At 43.6% G+C, this 22,930-nt stretch overlaps 1 protein-coding gene across 2 annotated transcripts; it reads left to right on the top strand.

Moving 5' to 3' along the window:
• The first annotated feature begins 7,183 nt into the window (after positions 1-7,183).
• KRT6A (keratin 6A) lies at positions 7,184-12,109 on the top strand. Of its 2 annotated transcripts, XM_045800785.2 has the most exons (10): positions 7,184-7,493; positions 7,554-7,723; positions 8,642-8,856; positions 9,202-9,262; positions 9,420-9,515; positions 9,641-9,805; positions 10,290-10,415; positions 11,250-11,470; positions 11,689-11,723; positions 11,837-12,109. In XM_045800785.2, exons 1-10 carry the CDS (start codon positions 7,184-7,186, stop codon positions 12,070-12,072), a joined length of 1,635 nt encoding a protein of 544 aa, XP_045656741.2. In that variant the 3' UTR covers positions 12,073-12,109. The 2 variants fall into 2 exon arrangements, with proteins under 2 accessions (XP_045656741.2, XP_045656739.2); XM_045800783.2 differs by having other exon boundaries at positions 7,184-7,723.
• Positions 12,110-22,930: the final 10,821 nt, after the last annotated feature.

The raw sequence follows: 22,930 nt of genomic DNA, 5'->3' as shown, positions 1-22,930 counted from the left end.
ATGGTGCAATCATTTTGGAAAACCAAAATTTGCTTACTCTGTGTGTGTGTTTATGGTACAGGTGCCTGGCTGGGCTGGTCATACACTAACTCTTGACGCAACAGTTCTATTTCCAGGGGCGCCTGGGTAGCGCAGTCGTTAAAGCGTCTGCCTTCGGCTCAGGGCGTGATCCCGGCGTTCCCGGATCGAGTCCCACATTGGGCTCCTCCACTAGGAGCCTGCTTCTTCCTCTCTCACTTGCCTGCTGTGTTCCCTCTCTCGCTGGCTGTCTCTCTGTCACATAAATAAATAAAATCTTTAAAAAAAAAAAAACAAAAAAACAGTTCTATTTCCAGGTATTTATTTGTGTTAACTGAAAACATACGTCCACATGAAGCCTCACGAGTATGTTCATCACCATTTTATGGAAGGTAATAAACTGGAAATACCCATCAGTCAGAATGGGTAAAGAAACTGTGGTATCTCATACCATGGCACATCACTCAGCAATAAAAGAGACTGAAATATCACAACAATCTGGATGAATCTCAAACACATTTTGCTGAGTAAAAAAATCGAAGCACACATCCATATAAATAGTATAAAATATACAAAAATAATAACTAATAAATAGATATATTTAAAGTGTATGCTGTATGATCCCATTTTATAAAGTTCTAACATGAACACATTAATAATCCAAGGTGGAAAAACTCAAAACAGTGACTGCCTGGGGGCAGTGGGATTATAGGAAAAGGACACAAGGAGGATTCCTGGAGTAATAGAAATGTTCTCTAGCTTGATATTGTGTGGGTTACAGAAGTGCATGCGTTTGTCAAAATTGATTCAACTTCCTACTTAAGATCTGTACATTTCACTGTACATACATTATATCTAATCAATTTCTTAAAAATTTTAAGAGAAAGAATGTCTCACTTTTCAAGTGTCTACGGTGGAGGTGGGAGAGAAAGCAGGGAACTGGGAATGGACTCTAGAATACCTAGTCAGCAGATTCGGTCGCAGGGTCCAAATGCTTGAAGCAGTATCGAATGATCTTCTGTGCTTATTTGGAAAAATCCAGGCTGTTTCCTGGAAGGAGCTGAGGAAAGGGCAGAGGAAAATGGGAAAGAAGTTAAATTTATCAGATCCCCCTGAGGCCTCCTTCACCACATTATTTCCCAGACTTGTGCCAGAGGATGTACTGATGGGAGAAAAAGGAAGCGAGGGCCAGACTCGGCTGGCAGTCTCCAGGCAGAATTCCTAAATTTACAGATTGCAGCAGTCCTACAGCCCTTTCAAGGACCTCCTCTGCTGCTTTGCCCCTGTCGCTTTGCTCTTGTTAGTGTCATTCTCCCTGAGAGCTGCGACACTCCCCAGGATATATTGGCAATGACCTCCAGAGCATATGTGCCACTGATACACACCTAAAGGGTCTCAAGACTGATGTTTTACTAGGCAGTAGTGAATGACCTTATCTTCGCAGCGGCTAGCTCCTCATGGCCCTAAAAGCCTTGCTTCCAAATTTCTTAGAGACTTTCGCCATCCTTAGCCCCCGCTAACTAGTAGGTATATGGAATCAGCTACTCCTCGTGACCCCAGTGCAGCTCCTTCTGCCCACAGGGTCCTGTCCCCGTGCTGTAATCAAAGCACCTTTTTGCACCAAAAACATCTCAAGAATTCTTTCTTGACCGTTTGCTCCCAGCCCACATCACATCATCGAATATCTGTCACTAATCCCAACCCCAGGCTTGAAGTGAGATTACAAAGGATTAACAGATGGCCGTTGCCACTAAATGCCAAGAAGTCTCAGAGGAGCACGTGTGAGGCATGTTTTCTCTCCAGGATATTCTCTAAGAGTCAGATGATTTTGAGATGCAGTTTTTGGGTAGGAATTACTGTAAATCATCCTGAATTGGGGGGAATTACCCAATGTAACCATCATTATGTAGACATTCCCCCCTTTACTGACATTAAGGGAGTCTCACTAGAAGGCATCTGTAGGAAGACATCATCCCACAGGCTGCGTCTCATTCAACCACTTACAGTATTTAAACCAGGTCTTTATGTGTCTCACTGGAGGTTTGCTGGAGTTTTTTTACCCAACTACATTTTTTTTTAAATGACACAAGCTAGTGAGGTGGACCCTTCAGTGGTGAGGAGGCAGGATGCAGAAAGGAGGGACATGAGAGAGGCCGTGGACAGAAACAGAAACCAGGCCACGTAGAGATTTTGTCGGCTCCTGGGGAGGCCAGGCTAGGCTCCTCTCTACCCTAGTTGTCATAGAGGACCTAGGACACATGACAGAAGGAGAATCTGGTCCCTCACCCTGCTCGTTCCAGGCATAATCCACACCAGACCTGCTATACAGCTTCTTGTGTCTTTTTGAAAGATCTTTCTGCCTCCAAAATTGCTTCTTGCCTCAGAGCCTCAAAATGCCTCACTTCCTCCAGTTTCCATACTGTCTGAACCGCTCTATATATCATAGAAGGCTGCCTTTCTACTCCAAGTTGGGTGCGACTGTCTCTCCATGTTGACTAGGGAAGCCAAGCATTGTCCCCTTCATCTCAGTCTGCCCCAGTCCCAGCTCAATTATGCACCTGTCATTTACTCAACCATTCAAATGCCCCTACCTACCCAATGCCGGTGTGTATGGGGTGAGTCAAAAAGAAATGAACACCTTCAAAAATCTGTTACACAGTAACTAGATTTTTATAGGAATATGCACCAAGATCAATGTTTAAAGGAACATCAGAGTTTTTCTATAATTGTACAAACACTCAATTTATGTCCCTGAAGGCACACGACACGCATCAATCCTATATGCTAATAATAGTAACCCAATTCATCCCAGACCCTTTGTGCATATTACTTTTGGCAGTTGAAATGACAGCCACAATGCTTCCCTTCATTTCCTCCAGGCTAGGAGGAAGAAGCAGGACAAATACGAGGTTCTTGACTTACCCCCACTAGAGGTCCCATGGAGTGACGTCAGGGGTTGGGACCACAGTTCCAGAGGCAGGCAATGCTTTGAACTGAGCGTCTCACTGAGCACCATAGAAGGTGTTCTCTCAGTGACCACTGGACCCCCTGACTGACCTGGGGTAGAGCCTCATCCCACTGGATAACGGGAGTTGTCAGAAACTTCCAGCAGCTGTAGGTAAAGCCACTCAGATTTCATGTCCAGATTTATGACCCTGTCACTGTGTTCTCTGCAAAAATGGATGGGCCGTGTGTGTGGAAATTGAGAAATACAAGGGCAGTTCTACAGTGTAGTGCATACTGTATGTTCATGACAGCCTAGTTACTATGTCATGCAGTTCTGGAAGTTTCCATACTGTCTGAACCGCTCTATGTATCATAGAAGGCTGACTTTCTACTCCAACTTGGGTGTTACTGTCTACAGTCTTTACACAGGTGGCTGCATGTGTTTTTCTTTCAGTGGGTGCTCCCTAGGGAGAGGACTGGGTCTGTGGGATTCCCTCTGAACAGCATCATCCTACACCGGGGCTGGCAGGGTTAGGCACTTAGTCTTAAACTTTTGATGGATGATGACAATAGTTATCCCTCAGTCTCATCTGCCAGCTCCACCCAGGGAGGCAGAAAGACAAGGCTTTGCATGGGCTCGGGCTTCTGGGTTTCCTTCCTGCCTTCCTCCATGCTGGGAAAAATGCAAGGAGTACAGGTGAACCCCTGGGCCCTAGAACAAAGGCCTTCTTCATTCCAAGGCCATCAGACAGCAGCACTGAATGGTGGCTGTCCTGGCAGAGGGAAGAGGCTGGGCTCGGCAGCTTGCTGGGGAGGAGGCCGGCTGTCATTGGCGTTACTCACGTTGCTTGCTTTCGTTTCTCTCACATACTTGCCTGAACTGTCACCCTCTGTTTGAATCTTGTTATGAAGGTCTGGCCTTCTCCACCCCGCTCCTCTGGGAAAATACAACCATGGGACATGATTCAGGAACACTGGGGAGATTTCACTGGAGAACTCAATTCTCTAACCATCCAGTGGGTCTGCACTGTCTGTGAGCACAGCCCTCTCCTGAGTGTGAAAGTAGAAACAGAGGGCAGAAGACTGGACTCTTGAGGAGGAAAAAGGACCACTTAGCCCAGGACGACTTACCCCAGTGTCAAAGTGGAATATAGAAGCCAGGCGCCTCCCTGCAGCCAAAGATACAGAAAATCAAGGGCAAATGAATCAAGTACAAACTTGACCTTTTAAGGTGGCAGGACAGGAAAAGAGTGAAATCAGAAATGGAACTGCCATGGGGCCCCACCTCCCTAACTCCCCCTCCACTGTCATAGGAGCCTGCGGCAGCTCTCATGAGCCCTCCTAGCTGACCTCATTCATGGTCAGGGTCACCAGCATTGGTTCCCAGGACATCTGATTCCCTGGCAGGTAGTGATGAGAATTTCAGAGAAAAATACATCTTTATATATATTAAAAAGACTATAATATAAAATAATGTATTACAGAATGCCGTAGAAATCTATAGATAGGAGAAATACTCATGTCAGGAAATGAAACATAATACTTTATATTGCTGGTGTTGTCTGGTGGACATGCCAAGCTGGGAAGTGGATGATATGTTCAAGTTAAACCATCCTGTGACCGGCTACCTGGTTGAATGTGAGGTCCCTGCTACAATGGAATTACACACTTTATTCAGGGATGAGTCTTCTCCCACCCTGGAAAAGATGTCAGGTCAGTACTGAAGGAGGCACTGATCTGGTCACCTGTGTTGGTGGATGGCAGCCTGTCCCTGTATGCACAGCCCCAAGAACAGAAGAGGGCCCCGCAGAGGGTGGCCCAGGGGAGCTTGACTCCACACAGGACTGAGCGAGCAGCCTGCTGGGTTCCTGCCAAAGACACAGATCGTCCTTCTCTCTGGCCACAGTTTCCTTCCAACCTCTTAGGCAAGGAGCCGCATCCGCCCCAGAGCAAAGATTCTTCCCTGTCCTGCTGCTCTGAGCGCCAGCAAGCTTCTAAATCAGGCTTCTGCTTCTGCTGCCCTTCTGGCTTCCATGGTGCCACACCGCTTCTGGGAGCAAGGGCAGACCCCCACGTGTGGCTCCCAGGTCCTTACCAATATGCCACAAACCTGCAGCGTGGGTTTCATTTCTTCCGCCCCCATCCCCTCCGCCACACACACAGCTGCACCTGTGTTCCCGTTCTCGAAGATTCTCGGGCACCCCCGAACCCACTAAGCTTCTTCCTACTTGCATTATAATACGGTTATGAGCTCCTCTTGATGGAGCACTTCCATGCAGGCCCTATGCTAAGGCCTCTGCATTATTTCCTGCAATCCCCACAACGCAGTGAGCTAGGTATTATTTTCACCCTCACTTTACAGCTGTAAAAATGAATAATTTTCAAAAGACACACACGAGCTAGTTAAGGGCCTGAGCGCTCTGTCTCCAGAGCCCAGGCTCTTAACCAGGGGTCGATATACTTTTTCTTTAAAGGGCCACATAGTAACTCATTTCGGTTTTGCAAGCCATGCACTCTCAGTGACAACTACCCATCTCCACCATTGCACAATGAAAGCAGCTATAGAGCTAAATCCTGGGAAAACTGTGTGCTGCTCCCACCTGACTTACCAACCCTTCCCACCCCTCCTGCATCGTCTAAGCCAAACCTAGAGCCTCTATCCCAAGATAGTAGAACAGAGCAGAAGGCCATGCCATGGGAAGGAACACTCCTTTCCCAGAAGTGGGCGGAAGCCCATTTCTTGGTCAGCCATTGTGCAACCAGGGTGGAGAGAAGGGAGCTGTTTCCGTTGTCTTGAGAACGTATCTCTTCCCTATGCTTAGATAGCACCTCCTTTGGACAGGAAATGACCTGCCCTCCTGGATATTGTGCACCCCAAAACACTGGAGAGATGGGACATTTCTAAGATAGTAACAAGAGCTTTTCTCAGATCACCTCAATGGGCGAGTTTGTCCTTCCTCTGCTGGTTGCCATTTACCCTTGTGTTCTCACACAACGGCATGCCTCAATGCTCCGGGTGCTCAGTACTTAATGTGTGGGCTGGGAAAAAATGGACCTCATTCCTCTCCAGGCCAAACATCACTCTTCTTTCCCTCTGAGGTGTGTAGCCATTTCAGATTTCAAGTGCTGAGATTAGAAATAAAATTTGGAATCTACTTGTGACATAATCACACATGTAAGGGCACATTTGTATGATTCACTGTTTCTATATCCCCTCAACTTTCTGTACACACCCCATTAAGGTGTCTGCTTCTTGATTCCTAAGAAGTGTCTGTTAGAATAAAAATTCAGTGAAGTCCTCAATGATTTTTGTCCTACTCATTTTAGATTCCTTAAGTTCTAAGTGAACATTTCAAACAGAAGAGAAAAAGGTGTCTGTGGATTCCAGTTGGAAAGAAAATTTTGCATAATAACAGATCAGTGGAAGCAAACACTAGAAAGGGAGGTGCACAAGTCAGGTTTCTAGGCAGAGTGACCTTTGGTGATGTCTCCTGTCCTCTGAGGAAACTGCCAATTGGCCAGCTTATCACACAGAACAGAGAGCAAATGCTGACTGCATAGTGTAAAAACTCAACTCTCTTGTCCCTTTGCTTTTCAAAGAACGATTATGTCTCCAAAATAGCCCCCATTTTCATGCCCAGGCCACTAGGAAGAACAGCCAGGAGCTCCAGAAGGACAGGTACAAACATGGTGAAAAACACTGCAGGCCACTTCTTGCTCAGGCCTTTGGGCAAATGCCTATAAGAACTCAGAGTCAGTCCCACCCTGATGGGAAGGGTGGTGCTGGTAGAGGAGAAAACCTGTGTGGGAAGGGGGCACACAGAGGAGCGTCTGAGTAAGCAGAAAGAAGGGACAATTATCACAGATCAGCTCCTTGTCTCCTTTGTTTGAGAACATGACTAACTCATGACTTCAGTGAATTCATATCCAGTCTTATTGTGTTAGGATCAACAAGGCTGGAAGGCAGGAGAATTTCTCCATGACTAAAGGAAGCCAAAGAAGCAATCTTCATATTTCATACCTTTAAGAGGCTGGGGCTGATCTCACTATTTGTAAAGATCAGCCCTTCCCGATCTGCAAGCTCACCTTCCAGGACGGAGCCCAACCCATTTCCATCCTATATAAACTGCTGCCGGGAGGTTCATCTCACAGATCTGCTCCTCTCAGCTCTACCCTCCAGCCTCTCACGCTTTCTTCAGCCCTCTCCTCTTCAGGAACCATGTCTAGCAAATCCACCATTAGGAGCCAAAGCGTCAGCCACCGTGGCTTCAGCGCCAGCTCAGCCAGAGTCCCAGGGGTCTGCCGCTCTGGCTTCAGCAGTGTCTCCGTGTCCCGCTCCAGGGGCAGTGGTGGCCTCGGTGGAGTGTATGGAGGAGCCGGCTTTGGCAGCAGGAGCCTCTATGGCCTGGGGGGCTCCAAGAGGATCTCCATCGGAGGGGGCAGCTGTGCCATCGGTGGCGGATATGGTGGCAGAGTTGGAGGTGGCTTTGGCTATGGAGGTGGAGTCGCAAGTGGATTTGGTTTTGGTGGTGCAGCTGGTGGTGGCTTTGGGCTCGGTGGTGGAGCTGGCTTTGTTGGGGGCTATGGAGGCTCTGGCTTCCCTGTGTGCCCTCCTGGAGGCATCCAAGAGGTCACCATCAACCAGAATCTCCTCACTCCTCTGAACCTGCAAATCGACCCCACCATCCAGAGGGTGAGGACTGAGGAGCGGGAGCAGATCAAGACCCTCAACAACAAGTTCGCCTCCTTCATCGACAAGGTGAGCCAGGAACACCTACCTGCACTGGGATTCCAGAGTCCTGACACTAGACAAGCAATGACTGTCTACCAGGGGGAGACTCAGGAGGCAGGGAGAAGGGGACTGAGACTAGCTCTCCCCTGGGATGCCAGTTGGCCTCCACGTTCACAACAGGCAGCAGGTGATGGAAATCATTTAAAACCACTGGCTCTCTTACGTGTCCTTCATCCCTGCCAGGGAAGAATACTCTACTTTTCATAAGCATGAAGCAAAATAAGGCAGTGAGAGAATGGAGTGGGTTAGCTTTACCTTCTGAAGACTCCTAGAATCAAAAAATAATGCCAGCGGAAATCTCCTTGAGGACTCTGGGCATGAGGAAAAGAGTGGGAAGAAAAAGAAAAGAAAGGATTTCTGCCTGGATTAGAAGAAAAAGACTCAGAAACATCTATGTATCCATAGAAAGGAATGTGTAGAACCAGAGCATGACCATGAGGGCGTTTGTTGTAGAGGAGAACTATGTACTAAAACAGAAGATATTGCACTCCAATCATTAACTGAATTGGATTTAATCATTAGATTCTGCACAATTCATATACTTTTAACTGAGGTATGATTTTTTTTAAAAATCGTGCAATGTAACAGGGAAATGTGTGATTGTGCTTTTCAATGAAAAGAAAAGACAAGTTGAACGCTACTGACAGGTGACATAACTTAGCCAGCGAGAAGACCTCATAGGTCCATGGAAGAATTTCACATTAGGATCACTGGGGTAGGAAGGAAATAAGTTTGGGGGGACCAACACTGTCAGTCTGATCCTCTCTACATGCTCTGTAGTAGCCCAGGAGCTTGGTGACATGCCAGGCGTGCCTGGGCTCCTGGCAACTCATATCTCTTTCTCCATTGCTTTCTCTGGCAAATAACCACCTTGTCTTCCCCCAGGTGCGGTTCCTGGAGCAGCAGAACAAGGTCCTGGACACCAAGTGGACTCTGCTCCAGGAACAGGGCACCAAGACCGTGAGGCAGAACCTGGAGCCCTTGTTTGAGCAGTACATCAACAACCTCAGGAGACAGCTGGACAGCATCCTGAGCGAGAGGGGCCGCCTGGACTCGGAGCTGAGGAGCATGCAGGACACAGTGGAGGACTTCAAGAACAAGTGAGTTCAAGGAGACAAAAGGGTTCAGTTTCCTGAAGTGCACACTTGAAGACGACCGGGTGACCAGGTCCAGAGGTGGGCACGGTTCCATAGGGAAACAGGTCCATGGCAATGAAAACCACAAGTAGTGCCTAAAAACAACCCCAAAAGAACAAATGGGCCATCGAGGTGGGTGGGGAGAGAAAAGATATTAGGAATTGAGGGAACATAAAAAAACCATTTTTGTGGCTCAGTGGCAGGAAAGCTCAACTTAGAGATATCTGTCTTATGGAAAGTTGGGAACCCAGGCTGATCTTGCTGTATCATCTTCGCCACTGGCTCAATTGTGTCTTGCTCTAATTCCAGATATGAAGACGAAATCAACAAGCGCACAGCAGCGGAGAATGAATTTGTGACTCTGAAGAAGGTGAGCTGATGAGGATCAGGGGGTCATGTTCCTTTGTAGAGGGTGAGGACTCTGGGTCTGTGCACACATCCAAGAGTGGACTAGATGGGGAGACTAAAAGGTGTTCAGACTGGGAAGGAGGGCTCAGCTGACTTCAAGTTGTTGGCTTATTTCCCAGGATGTGGATGCTGCCTACATGAATAAGGTTGAACTGCAAGCCAAGGTAGACGCTCTCACAGATGAGATCAACTTCACCAGAGCCTTGTATGACGCAGTAAGCATCTCCACTCCTCTTTTATTTGCCCTGATGGGGCTCTGCAAAGGGTGGAAGATCTGGGGGATTGGATACCTCTGTAAATGCCACAGGAAAAAATGATCTGATAATCTTCTGCTCTGCAGGAACTGGCTCAGATGCAAACCCACATCTCAGACACTTCCGTGGTCCTGTCCATGGACAACAACCGTAACCTGGACCTGGACAGCATCATCGCTGAAGTCAAAGCCCAATATGAGGAGATTGCTCAGAGGAGCCGGGCTGAGGCTGAGTCCTGGTACCAGAGCAAGGTGAGCCTTGAGTTGACAGCTGTGTCCCCTACCTGAAAACCAGCAAGACTATAGACTTCTTTGCTGAGAAGTGTGCTGTAAGGAAGCTGATCTTTTCTCATAGGATGTGTACCCTGCACTCCTAGAGCAGGCATTACAGTTTTTCTGTCCAAGCTCAAGAAGTCAAAGAACCCAAGTGCAGGAGGACAGCTACATAGATAAGGACCTAGTGAGCTTTGCTTTTGTCTTCACCCTGATGCCGGCTCTCAGATACAGGATACAGAACATTGCTGGTCCCCAACTGAACTAGGCAGTCAGCGGTCCATTCAAAAGAGGGTCTGTGATCAAGGTACAGGATCCTGTGACCTTGCCACATCAACTTTCCCTAAAATCCCTTGGGGAGAAGCCACTAGGTGCAAGTGTGTTAAATGCCTGGTTCACAAGTCAAGTCACTGTTGGCATGTGAAAGCCCGTATACACTGCCTTCTCTCTGTCTGCATTCCAGTATGAGGAGCTGCAGGTCACAGCTGGCAGACATGGGGACGACCTGCGCAACACCAAGCAGGAGATTGCTGAGATCAACCGCATGATCCAGAGGCTGAGATCTGAGATCGACCATGTCAAGAAGCAGGTATGGTGGGGGGCTCTGGAGAGGAAGAGCATCCTTTCCTTGCTACACCACCAAGTGGTCATCAGTCACCATTTGGGAAACACTGGGAATTGAGGGAATAGCAGAGAGGAGGACACACCGCTCCCACTCTTGTGAGTTCCCCCAGCTTGGGACACACGCATGCCAACACTACAGAATGATGCAATCACCTGACAGGAGCAATCCCAGTTAGTCAGACTGTCAAAAGGTAGTCTTGGGGCTTTTAAAAGAGATTACTTAAGGAGAATGGTTGGTTTAGGAATATAAGAAACAAGTGAGGAAAGGAAAGGGGAGGTCAGAAGAGGGTCAAGATTGTTCCAAATCTGCTGAAGATTCTACTGAAAAAGAAAGTTGAGCAAGGACCCAGGGTGAAGATCAGTGTTACCCAAGTGAGTTAGAATCCCTTAAGAGTGAGGAGGGCAAGCTCTCCACAGCTAGATGTGAAACTCATCTCCTTGAGTAAGGATGCTCCTAATTTTGTATAAGTTAGTGTGGCATCCACAGAGCTCATCAGAAAAGGTGCTGGTCTGGCTTTGGAGGCAGCACTCAAAAGAAATGAGTGGGTTCATTTCTTCCAAATTGCTGGTATTTTGTCCAGTGTAATGCAGGGTGGTTAAAAATAGAGGGCACGGGTTTTGTCATGTGGCTCTCAGATTAGCTAATTTGTGCAGAAGAGAAAAGGGCTGTGCAAAAAGAGGAAAAGTCCCTTTCTATGATATTGGGCTCTGGAACTCTTCCTCACTTTCTACAAGAAGTGTGGCTAGTCTCCTCTGGAGGACTGAATCGCAAGTTCATTGTCCTGTGTTCCTCCCCTAGTGTGCCAACCTGCAGTCCGCCATCGCTGATGCTGAGCAGCGTGGGGAGCTGGCCCTCAAGGACGCCAAGAACAAGCTGGCTGAGCTGGAAGATGCTCTGCAGAAGGCCAAGCAGGACATGGCCCGGCTGCTGAAGGAGTACCAGGAGCTGATGAATGTCAAGCTGGCCCTGGATGTGGAGATCGCCACCTACAGGAAGCTGCTGGAGGGCGAGGAGTGCAGGTGGGTAACCCACACAAGCCCGTCAAATATCTTGGATCCAGGGTCACGTTGTCTTGGGCAGAAGTTGAAGGCACCTTACTTATGGCCATAATGGCTACTCTCAGAGAACCATTTCAAAGGCAGCTTCCCCAGGGGCTCTCCTCACATTGGGGCTTCCCGCTCTGGTCCCCTGGGAGCTCTCTGAGGTCTCATGCTCCCTGTGCTCTCTCCCTTCCTAGGCTGAGTGGGGAAGGCGTCGGACAAGTCAACATCTGTAAGTACTTTTGCTTGCCTCCCTCCCTTGCCCTTGTGCTCTTCTGACTGGCCTGAGGCTGGCAGAGAGAGCTCACTGTGTCCTGTGTGTCTTTGTCCCTCTCTCCTTCACAGCTGTGGTGCAGTCCACCGTGTCTGGCGGCTATGGCAGTGCCAGCGGCATGGGTGGTGGCTCAGGCCTGGGCGGAGGCAGCGGCTACTCCTATGGCAGTGGCCACAGCCTTGGAGGTGGCTTCAGTTCCAGCAGCGGCAGAGGCGTGGGCGGTGGCTTCAGCTCCTCTGGAGGCAGCAGTTCCACCATCAAATACACCACCACGTCCTCCTCCAGCAGGAAGAGCTACAAGCACTGAGTCCTGCCATCTGGTCTTGGTCCCACGTTGTCCCCGTCTACAGCGGCATTGCCCTCTCTCAGGGTACTTCTCTCCTGCCTCTGATTTCTCTTACTTTCTGGGTTGGAGCTAAAGTTGCTGAGTGCCTTCGTTTCTCCTTTCTGTCTCTACTGATCCACCTGAGCTTCCATTGCTCACCATCTGAAGGTCACTGCCTGGGTCCCACTCCAGAATAGGGCAACTTCTTATTGCTTTTACTGGCCCAGGAATTCCCCATCTTTCAAAGATTGAGGTGCTCCCTCACAATGGTTATGAAAGCACAAGTAACCAGGTGTGTGATAAACAGGATTTGTATCCCTGTGATATTTTCTGTTCTTTGCTCTCTTCTAACTTCAATAAAGCAGATTTATATATAATTTATGGTGTAGTGTGACTTGCTTTATCACTTTTGATTCTTGAGGTTTTTTCATTGGACAAATGCCTTATCACGTGATAGATACTCCCAACACCCGTGTACTTTACTCCCTTCCTTCAGACAGTTTCAACAAAGTGCAGTTTGGTATCCTGATGTTCAGGATTCATCCCCAGATCAGTTTCCATATAAATTTTTGGCACGTGGAGTGGCAGGGATCTGGTCTACCATCGTTATAAAATTATTTTTACTGCCTATATTAGGTAGTAGCAGCTTAGTCTCTCCTACTTGGTCTTTGAGATTTCTCTGCCACCTGCCCCAGTGGCTACCCATAATGCCCAAAGAAATATGTTACTGTCCAATTATAGCAAAAGAACATCGGCACGAGAATAAGATATTTGATTTTTGCTTGCAATTGCCTTCATGACCTAGAAACCTGCCTGCCAAGGTGTATGAAGAATAATTAAAATGTGTATGTTCCTGAGCTGGAATTATACTTCCAGACATTTATCCTGAGAAAATAGTACAAATGCAGGAGGATATATGTATGTGGATGTGAATTCCAATAATCCTCACAACATGAAAAAATTGAAAATTCTACAGCTGGACACATTAAGGGTCCAAAAACTCAGGCACAAAACTTACATGCTGATTTCTTGACGTGTGAAGGCAAAACAAGAATGGAAATTCCCTCTTCCTTACGTCATAAGCTTCTCATAGTGGCTCAAAGGAGTCAAGTCCTGTTGCTCTGATGAGATGGTCTCGCATCCGTTCTAGCTATGCCTTGGCCTGCTTTGACTTCTAAGAATGGTTAAAGGAAAATAGGATACAGTGCAGGGATAGTCTATTAATTTCTACTTCCCGAGGGCCAGTTACTGTTTTCAGTCTGTTTTCTTAATGCCCCTAACCCCAACTCTCAGTACAAGAGAAAATCTCATGGATTGGCTAATTTATAAAAGTGTTTCTGGATCCTGCTGTATCAGTATCCTGCTGTGTTCACCTCTAACCTTTCCTGCAGGGAGCAGAGGTAGCCTTTCATTTTGGCACTGACTCACTTTCTGCACAGAATTTACCTAATACCAGATTTATGACCTTTGGCTCCCAAAATCTAAGCCCACTCACCACACACTAATATTACCATGAGGAATAATGGAAAGTGAAATAATTGGCAAAGAATTTTATCTAGGCTATAGCAATACACAAAAATATGCATGTATGGATTTAAATTAAAATCTTATGGTGCATGGACATCAAAACTATAATCAAGAAAAACTACAAACAACTCCATACTTACATATTTGATAATTTAGATGAAATGAGCCAAATTAGAAAGACAAAAAACTACTAAAGATGACACAAGGAGAAACAGATAATGATAATAGTGCTGTATCTATTAAATAAATCATATCAGTAATATATAACCTTCCAAAAAAGAAAGCACCAGGCCTGGATATTTTCATCGGTTAATTCTACCAAACAATTAAAAAAGAAATGGCACCAATTCTTGGCAATCTCTTCTAGAAAATAGAAGCAGGAAGAACACTTTCTAATTCATTCTGTAAGGACAGCATTACTTTAATACAAAACCAGATAAAGACATTTCCAGAAAGGTAAAGTACATTCTAATATCTATTATGATCATGGACATGAAGACATTCAGCAAAATGTTATCAAATTGAGCCCTATGATGTATAAAAAGAATTCTACACCACAACAAATGAGATTTATTCTAGACATGTAAGGCTTATTCAACATTCAAAATCAATCAACGTAATTCACCATAGCAAAAGGCTAAGGAAGAAAAATCATATGATTACATTAATTAATGCAGAAAAAAAGTTATATAACATAATCCAACATCCATTCTTTTTTTTTAAGATTTTATTTATTTATTTGACACAGAGAGACAACCAGAAAAAGAGGGAACACAAACAGGGGGAGTGGGAGAGGAAGAAGCAGGCTCCCAGCAGATCAGGGAGCCCAATGCGGGGCTCGATCCCAGGACTCTGGGATCATGCCCTGGGCCCAAGGCAGGTGCTTAAAAACTGAGCCACCCAGGCGCCCCCCAACATCCATTCTTGATTTAAAAAAAAAAAAAACCAACTCACCAAACAAGGAGTAGAGAACAAGTTCCTCATCCTAGAAAAGAACATTAAAAAAAATTTATAGCTAACATCACACTTACTGGTGAGAGACTGGACCCTTTTCTTCTGAGGCTGAGAATAAGACAAGCATGTGTTCTCTCTCCACTTTTATTCAACATCATACTGGAAGTTCTAACCAGTGCAATAAGATGAAAGAAAACAATATAAGTTATACAGATTAGAAGTGAAGAAATAAAGCTGTCTTTATTCCCAGATGACATGATAGTCTATGTATGAAATCTGAAAGACTTTGTCAAAAATCTCCTGGAAAAAAACAAGCCAGTATAGCAAAGTTGTAGTACACAAGATTACTATTTTAAAAAGTCATTTGCTTTTTTATACACCAGTAGTAAAGAACTGAGTGCTGAAATTTTTTAAAGTATCATTTATCTTTAGTACCAAAAGATTAAGTACTTAGGTATCAACCTAATAAAATATGAAGAATATCTATGTGTGGAAAATTATAAAATATTGATGGAAAAAATCGAAAGTGTAAATATATGAATAGATATTGTATATTTATGGATTAGAAGATTCAGTATTATTAAGATGTCATTTCTTCCCAGTTTGCTATATAGATTCAACACAATCTCAATTGAAATTTTAGCAAGCTTTTCCATTGATTATCAACAAGTTGATTCTAAAATTTATGTGGAAAGACAAAAGACTTTTGCAAGGTTAAGTAAGTGAAGCACAGAGGACTTACTTAAGGTAGTTAAACTTTTCTGTATGATACTGTAATAGTGAATTCACTACACTCTGAATTTGTTAAAACTCACAGAATTTTGTAGCACAAGAGTGAACTTTAATATTTGAAATTAAAAAGGAGGAGCGCCTGGGTGGCTCAGTCGGTTAAGTGTCTGCCTTCAGCTCAGGTCATTATCCCAGAGTCCTGGGATCGAGCCCCACGTTGAGCCCCATGTCAGGCTTCCTGCTCAGTGGGGAGCCTGCTTCTCCCTCTCCCTCTGCCACTCCCCCTGCTTGTGCTTGCGCACTCACTCTCTCTCTCTCTCTGTGAAATTAAAAAGGAACATTTATGAGATTAAGCAATCCCAGGATGGAATGTAAAGTGTGAAAAAAAGAGCTACTGTATTACAAATGTATGAAACAACCCCATGGAAGGGGTTAGAGATAAAAAAGGCTGACCTAAGTAACTTTGGAAATGAATGGAACCTGTAAGACTAAAGGCAAGAGGAGCTATACATAAACACTGTAGTTAATAAAGTCAGTTCCCACAGGGATAAGGTATAATAATTATGAAGCCACTATACACATATAATGGCATTGAAAAATTAAGTAAACGGATGGCAGATGCTTAGAGCCAGGTTTCTCACTGTTGGTGCGAGTTTACATATAAGCAAAGGAAAAAGCTAAAACTATCTTTACGGTAATGAATTAAAACTGTAGACACCAGCATGAGCTTATGGTTAGTTTAGTATAGATACAGATGGTTACATATTGTAACATTTATAGATATGTGTATATGCAGGGAAATGCTAGAATGTATACATTGGTTTTTTCGCTCCACCACCTTAAGGCACCTGGAAACAATGACACTCCGGTACCAATGAGCACATCTAGCACCCAGATCTTGGTATCTAATACCATGACCCAATATTAGTGTGATGGTTAATTTTATGTGTCAAGTTGACTAGGCCACAAGGTGCCCAGATATTTGGTCAAATATTATTCCAGGTATTTCTGTCAGGATGTTTTTAGATGAGATTAACATTTAAATTGGTAGTTTGTATGGAGTCGATTGCCCTCCATAATGTGGGTGGATCTCATCCAATCCACTGAAGGCCTGGAGAGAACAGAAGGCTGACCCTCCCCTAAAAAAACAGCTCTCTTGTTTTGATGGCCTTCAAACTGGGGCATCAGCATTTCCTGGCTCTGCAGCAGCCTTCCAGCCCTCAGACTTGAAATGGAACAGCAGCTGTGCAGATTTTGGACTTGCCAGCCTCCATAATCACACAAGCCAATGCCTTGTAATAAATCTCTTTTTGTATATATATATATATATACACACATACATACAAAGATCATATATATATATATCTATATAGATATAGATATATGCAAAAAAAATTCGTTGTAAGGAATTGGCTCATGTGATTATATATATTATATATATAAAACATTTATTTACTATAGATTTATGATATATAATTATATGTATTTATGTGTAATTATGTGTATTGTATATGTTGTAAATCTATAATGTGTTTTTATACATATACATATATGTATATGCATATATATGTATATGTCTGCTCTGTTCTGCTTCTTTGGAAAACCCTGACTAATACCATTAGGAATAAAGAAGGCTCTTTGGAGAAATGACTGATTCTAGGACTGGGGTGGGAAATATACAAGATAACCCTAGAGCATCTTTCTGTGCCAAAAATTTAGGAAATAATCAAAAAGCCCACTGAAAGAGCTCCTAGTGGCCAAACTGGGACAGTTTGTACAAGGAAGGGAAAGAAAGAAAGAAGGAAAGAAGGGAGGGAGGGAGGGAGGGAGGGAGGGAGGGAGGGAGGGAGGGAGGGAAGGATGAAGAAATACTGGATTGTAATGCAAAATATAAAATAAATAATCATGAGCCCATACTAATATTAATAAATGATTAAATTAATTAATTAATGAGGGAAGGTACACTATTCTCATGAATTCCCAATTATTTACATAGATGCTTCTCCTTTCAGCAGATAGTAAGTCCACCCCTCTTAAGTGTGAGCTATGCATAATGATTTTGTTCCAAAGAGTATGAAGGAAAGGGTTAAAAGAATAACTTTATAATAACTTTACAAAAATCTGGCAAACACTTCCTCAGGCAGATGATCAAGGTTAACATCAGCAGTGATAAGTCCTGTCCATAGCATGTACCCTTGATACAACGCGATGAGAGTGGCAATATCACGTCTGCAGTCTTCCTCTCAAAATCCCATCACATCAGTGTCATCATGAAAAAAACATCAGACAAATCCCAAATGTGGACACCTACAAAATATCTAGCCACTGCCCCTCAAAACTTTCAAGGTCATCAAAACAAGGAAAGCCTGACAACCAATCTCAGCCAACAGGAGTTAAGGAGACATAATGACTAAGTGTAATGTAGTATCCTGGATGAGATCCTAGAACAGAAAAAAGGACAGTGATAAAAGCTAAAGAAATCCAAATAAAGTATGGACTAGTTAATAATAATATATTTATATCAGTTCCTTCATTGTGACAGATGTACCATACTAATGTAAGGTATGAATAATAGGGAAATTGGGTGTGTGGGGTCTACAGGACCTCTCTGCATTATCTTCAAAAATTTTTTTATAAATCTAAAATTATTCTAAAATAAAAAGTTTATTACAAAAATGCTTAAGGTGTGGGGCTCAAAGCGACATCTGTATTTTTAGGTAATGCCAAATTTGTAAACAAAATTATAACACAACTAAGGTGGGGAGAGAGACAGAGAAATAACTGAAGGACAGACGCTAAAGCAATACTACTGGTTATCTCAAGTTGTTGTAAACCTAAATAACCTGTATTTATTTTAAGTTGTGTACTTTCTGAGTATTTCAATGTTGAGCATGTATTATTTTCATCATTGAAACATATTTCAAAAGAGAAAAAAGAAAGAGTCCTCCAATGATGTCCTAATTATAGGAGATCTGAGATTAAATGTGGTTATGCTTCTTGGTACAAAGAGAGAAAAGATTTAACTCTAGATTTGAAGCCCTTGTGAAGAAAACATTGGATTTTATTCCTTTCCACACTGAGTGCTGAATAAGAAGGAATGGATTTCTTTTGCAACAGCAAAGACTTGCTTTTGAGGCAAGGAATGAGCTGTCAGTACCAATGGTGGTTAGATATTAGATTTGACTCCTAAGAAGCCTAGCCTATTGCCTTCTTCAGTACAGAAGCCATGTAACTGGAAAAGATAGGAAATACATCTTTTAAATAACACCCGTAAGTAGAAGAACTCTTTTCTAGATAGACAACATACCCAAAGTCTACCATACCTGAATCCTCTGTGATCCAGCATGATTGCTAGTGGGCAGTCCAATGTAGATTCCAGCTGCATTTAGGTAGAATCCTGACCACATTCCAATGCTTGGAATCACATCTCATAGCAGGGAAGGGCGCAGCATAGTAGGGGAGGGAATGCTTCAGGGAGGGTTCGAGAGCAGGCTGCACTTCTCTGCCCTTCTCCATGCTTCAGGAGGCAGTCCTTACAAACTTCCTATCTATCTATTCATTGTATGTGACTTTATGAGAAGCTGGCAGTAGATCCAAGGATGGGAGGACAAAGGGGTTGAGGCATCCATCTCTGGAAGTAGCTGTCCCCTTTTTGACCATGACTCCTGTTGGGCGGTCTTTTCTCAATGCTTTCACTTACTAGACTTCAGGGGCACCATGATGCCTTTGGCACTAAAAAGTAGGGATGGGGCAGGAAAACCACCGTCTTTAGGTCTTGGAGGCATGTCTACTCAGAGGTTCCATTTCCCCAGCACTTTTACAGTCCCCAACCTCTTCATGCTCCCTTAGCAGGCCACTTCTTTAAGGCTTCTGTCATCTGTGTCTGTACTCCTCTCACTGAAGAAACTCTACTACATCAGTCGTGGTAATGGAGGACCTTACGTTCCTGCTTCTGTTTGAAACTGCCAGCCTAGAATTTATCTGGATGTCATGAAAGTTTTCTTTCACCTCTTTCTCTCTGTCCATTCCCTTTACCTAATTTGTTTTTCTTCATACTACTGGAGAAAGTAACCCCAAAGAAATCACAAACCGCATTCAGTAGACTGATTTTTAATCATGACATTGCTACTGCTATTTTTATACTATCATAGGTATGGTGCAGGATAAAGCAAATGAGTAATATGTTTATGTCATTCAGGGCCAAGATTTCAGTGTGAGAAACAATAAATACAGGTATAAAATCAACCTGTAATTTTCTGTTTGAATTGAAAATACTACTACAAATGTTTGATTTGTTTTTAAATATATTTTTACATCTTTCCTAGTTCTGTCCATTGAAAAGATTTCAAAGCCGAGACAAGCCAGTAACAATGAGTGCTCTTATCATCCGAATTCTAGTTTATGAATATTATTTCCCAATAAAAGGAACCAGAGCTATTTGGCAAAATGGCTGATTCCATGTCTGTTACAAGGTAAGTATAAGATAAGCTGGAGACACCTCATCTCAGAAAACAAGGAAGCTATTGAAGCTGAATGGGTCTCGTCAAGAGGACACAGAAGCCAATCTGAAAAACTCCCATTGGCCCGAATTGGGACACTTTAAGCACCCAAAGGACTAATGGCTGCAACAGACTAAAACATATCAAATATATATTTTTTAAACTGTGAATTTATAATTACACCAAAAATTAAAACAAACTACCAAACTAAAAACTACCTTGATTACCTTTGGAAATTGCTAGGCTCCCAATCCATTAGTCTAAAAAGTAATTTTAAAAGGGAAAGAATCAAGTACTTATTTTGACTCTTCTAGATGAATTAACTATTAGTTTACCGAAAGAGTAAACCTAAAGAGTCCTTTGTAGATGAGCCCTGGCTAATAAATGCAGAGGCAGGATGCTAAATCAGAAAGTTGCCATTTCGCAACCCCTAATGAAACAGTGACTCTAGGAAGTGATCCGTGAACACTACAATCTTAGATGAAATTTTATTGTGTACTTTTCAATAGAAGGATGGGGCCGAACCACAGAAGTCCCCCGATCAGTCTTCATACACCAAAAAATTGGACATCTAGTATTGTGTAGCTCACGATCTGATGCAATCAGGAGTACAGAGCACAGCTAGTACTAGTCTTGCCCGAAACAATGGAAATAAATCTAAGCAACTCCAGGACAACTACCAGTATGCAGGAACACTGGGGCTAGAAGTTACGCGACACCAACAGGAAACAACGAGCCAAATCCAGAATGTAAGCATTCTATAGAAAAAATAATTTCTCCACAAATCAATGGCTTATGAAAGAAAAGGACGGAGTTTGTTATCAAATAAAAGAACTTTAAGAGACATAGTAGTCCAATGCAATATGTGAACCTAGTTAAGATGTTGCTTCCAGCAAACCAGGATAAAATGACATCATTGAGATAATCAGAGAAATTCAAATGTAGGGGGCTATTAGATACCATTTAAAAAGGGCTGCCGCTGAAGAGAGCTATAGTATCGTTATGCAGTTAGCTTAAAAAGTCTTTATTCCTTAGACCTGCCTGCAAGTATTTGCAAGTGAAATGCTTGATGTCTGGATTTCCTTTAAGTTCAACAAAAGTAGTAGAGGATTTAGATATAAAAAGAAGGCGGATTAGAAGAAACAATAATGAGAAAACATTGATAATCGTTTAATCTGGGTGATCGGTACCCGGTGGTTTATATGCTATTCTCTGTGACTGTATCCACTCAGAAACGTTCAATGATACAAATTTTGTTTAAGCAATTAAGTAAGTTGTCACACTGATGAGAGCATTTAATTTAGGGTTAAATTTCTACTGACAGTAAATATGATGTCCTATAGACATCTGGCTCTGGGGAAGGGAGGCCCTGAGGACAAGAACATCTGCACTGAATAAAACTGTTTTCATGAAGCGTGAGAGAGGAAAAAATAATATTTCTACTTTAAGTTACTAGCTTGATATTTTGGTTAGTATGATATTTTAAATATAAATATGTGAACGGGAGACTTCTGAATGGACCTAGCAGATGAAAGGGAAGCATTTCCCCTTTTTCAGAAATTCCCTGAAAACGACAAGAACAAGAAACACAAAGGTAAACTCCACCCTCAACTATCAAAATGAAAAGATCTTAAAATCCCTCAATTAAAAAAAAAATAGAAGAATATTCTCACAGAAATAGAGACACGCAAGCACAGCTGTTAAGAAAACTCAGAGAAAAGATGGCCACGGCCACACGTCTCAGTGAAGGACGCTCTCCACCAACCGACAAATCAAAACCAAACAGCATGGTAACCACAGAGAACAGCAAACAAAGCTAACGCAGGTCTCCCTACATGCCAGCCACTGCTGACTCACTGAACTCCTGCCAAGTCACTGTAAAGGACACTTCATCAAGCGCAAATCCAGGAATCCCTTTTTGCAACAGTCAGAACTGGGTGTGTGGGCCGGAGGCAGGACCCCATTTGTCATGAAGTTTCTAGAAACTGTGAAGGCAGGGCTGAATAAGGAATCAGTCGAGGCCTATTGGCAGCATTTTGTTGGTGAAGCAAAGAAGGCTGAGAATGAACTGTGAGCCACTCTCCAGTGACCTTTGTTGTTTGGTCTGAATTAAAGCGTAAAGGAATTATTCGCACAGCTCTGTGTCATAATGAGAATCACTGTGAGCCTGGATATGGCCCTGGCCAACCTCCCAGAAGTCTTCCTGCAAATGGCAGGCCCAGAAGGCGCTCGCCTCATTCAGAGATGAGCACTGGTCAGAAAGGAACCATTCCAGGACCCACAATAGATACCTTACGTTAAAAAACACAGGGAACTAGAAAAACAAGAGGCATGTGAAAAACACTCAACAGAAAAAAGTTCCAATAAAATATTACCCAAAACTCAAGGAAAGAGACACCATGATAAAATAAGAGAATGAAGGGGCCAATGAGTGGGATAATAAAGGAGAAAATGTGAGCTTGTAGAGCTCAGGAAAGGAGCAAAGAAACAAGACAGCCATAATAGAAATGAAGACCAAGTTGGAAACAGACAAGGGGGTCAAGGCCTTGCTGAATGTACAGAAATAGACACGAAGGGGGGGCAGGGAGAGGAAAGGGGAGCGAGCAGGCAGGAAGCAGTCATCATAGAGAATGAAGAGAATACACCAATAATGAAAGAGAATGAGAATGAAGAGAAAACACCAATAAATACAAGACAGGAGTAACCGAAAAGAGAATATGTGGGGGGGTTATATATACATAAATACGCATACAATGTATACTTTTAAAAAAACATGGGCTCTCTCTGTACATATACACTCCCGCCCAATATCTCTCTCCTTCTCCTTCTCACTCTCTCTCATAAACACACACACACACACACACACACACATACACATCACACACATGCCAGGAAAAACACAGAAACATACCCAAGGGAGGTTACTACAACGATACACAGGAACTGGGAACGCTGCTTGCGTCTGCATGTGGGAACTGGCTGGCTGGGCAATGGCCTGGAGCATGTCTTTGTCCCTTGAACATCTGTTACTTCTTCAATATTTAAATATACAAGTAAGTGTGTAAGTAATCATATTCAGTAGATTAATAGACAGTGGACAACATCTACATCTGGAACGTTTAAATATATAG

The sequence above is a fragment of the Ursus americanus genome, chromosome 25 (assembly GCF_024610735.1).
Source record: "Ursus americanus isolate L20-20 chromosome 25, mUrsAme1.1.p, whole genome shotgun sequence".
NCBI lineage: Eukaryota > Metazoa > Chordata > Mammalia > Carnivora > Ursidae > Ursus > Ursus americanus.
Note: the sequence above shows the minus strand (reverse complement) of the source record. Positions and strands in the feature narration are given on the sequence as shown.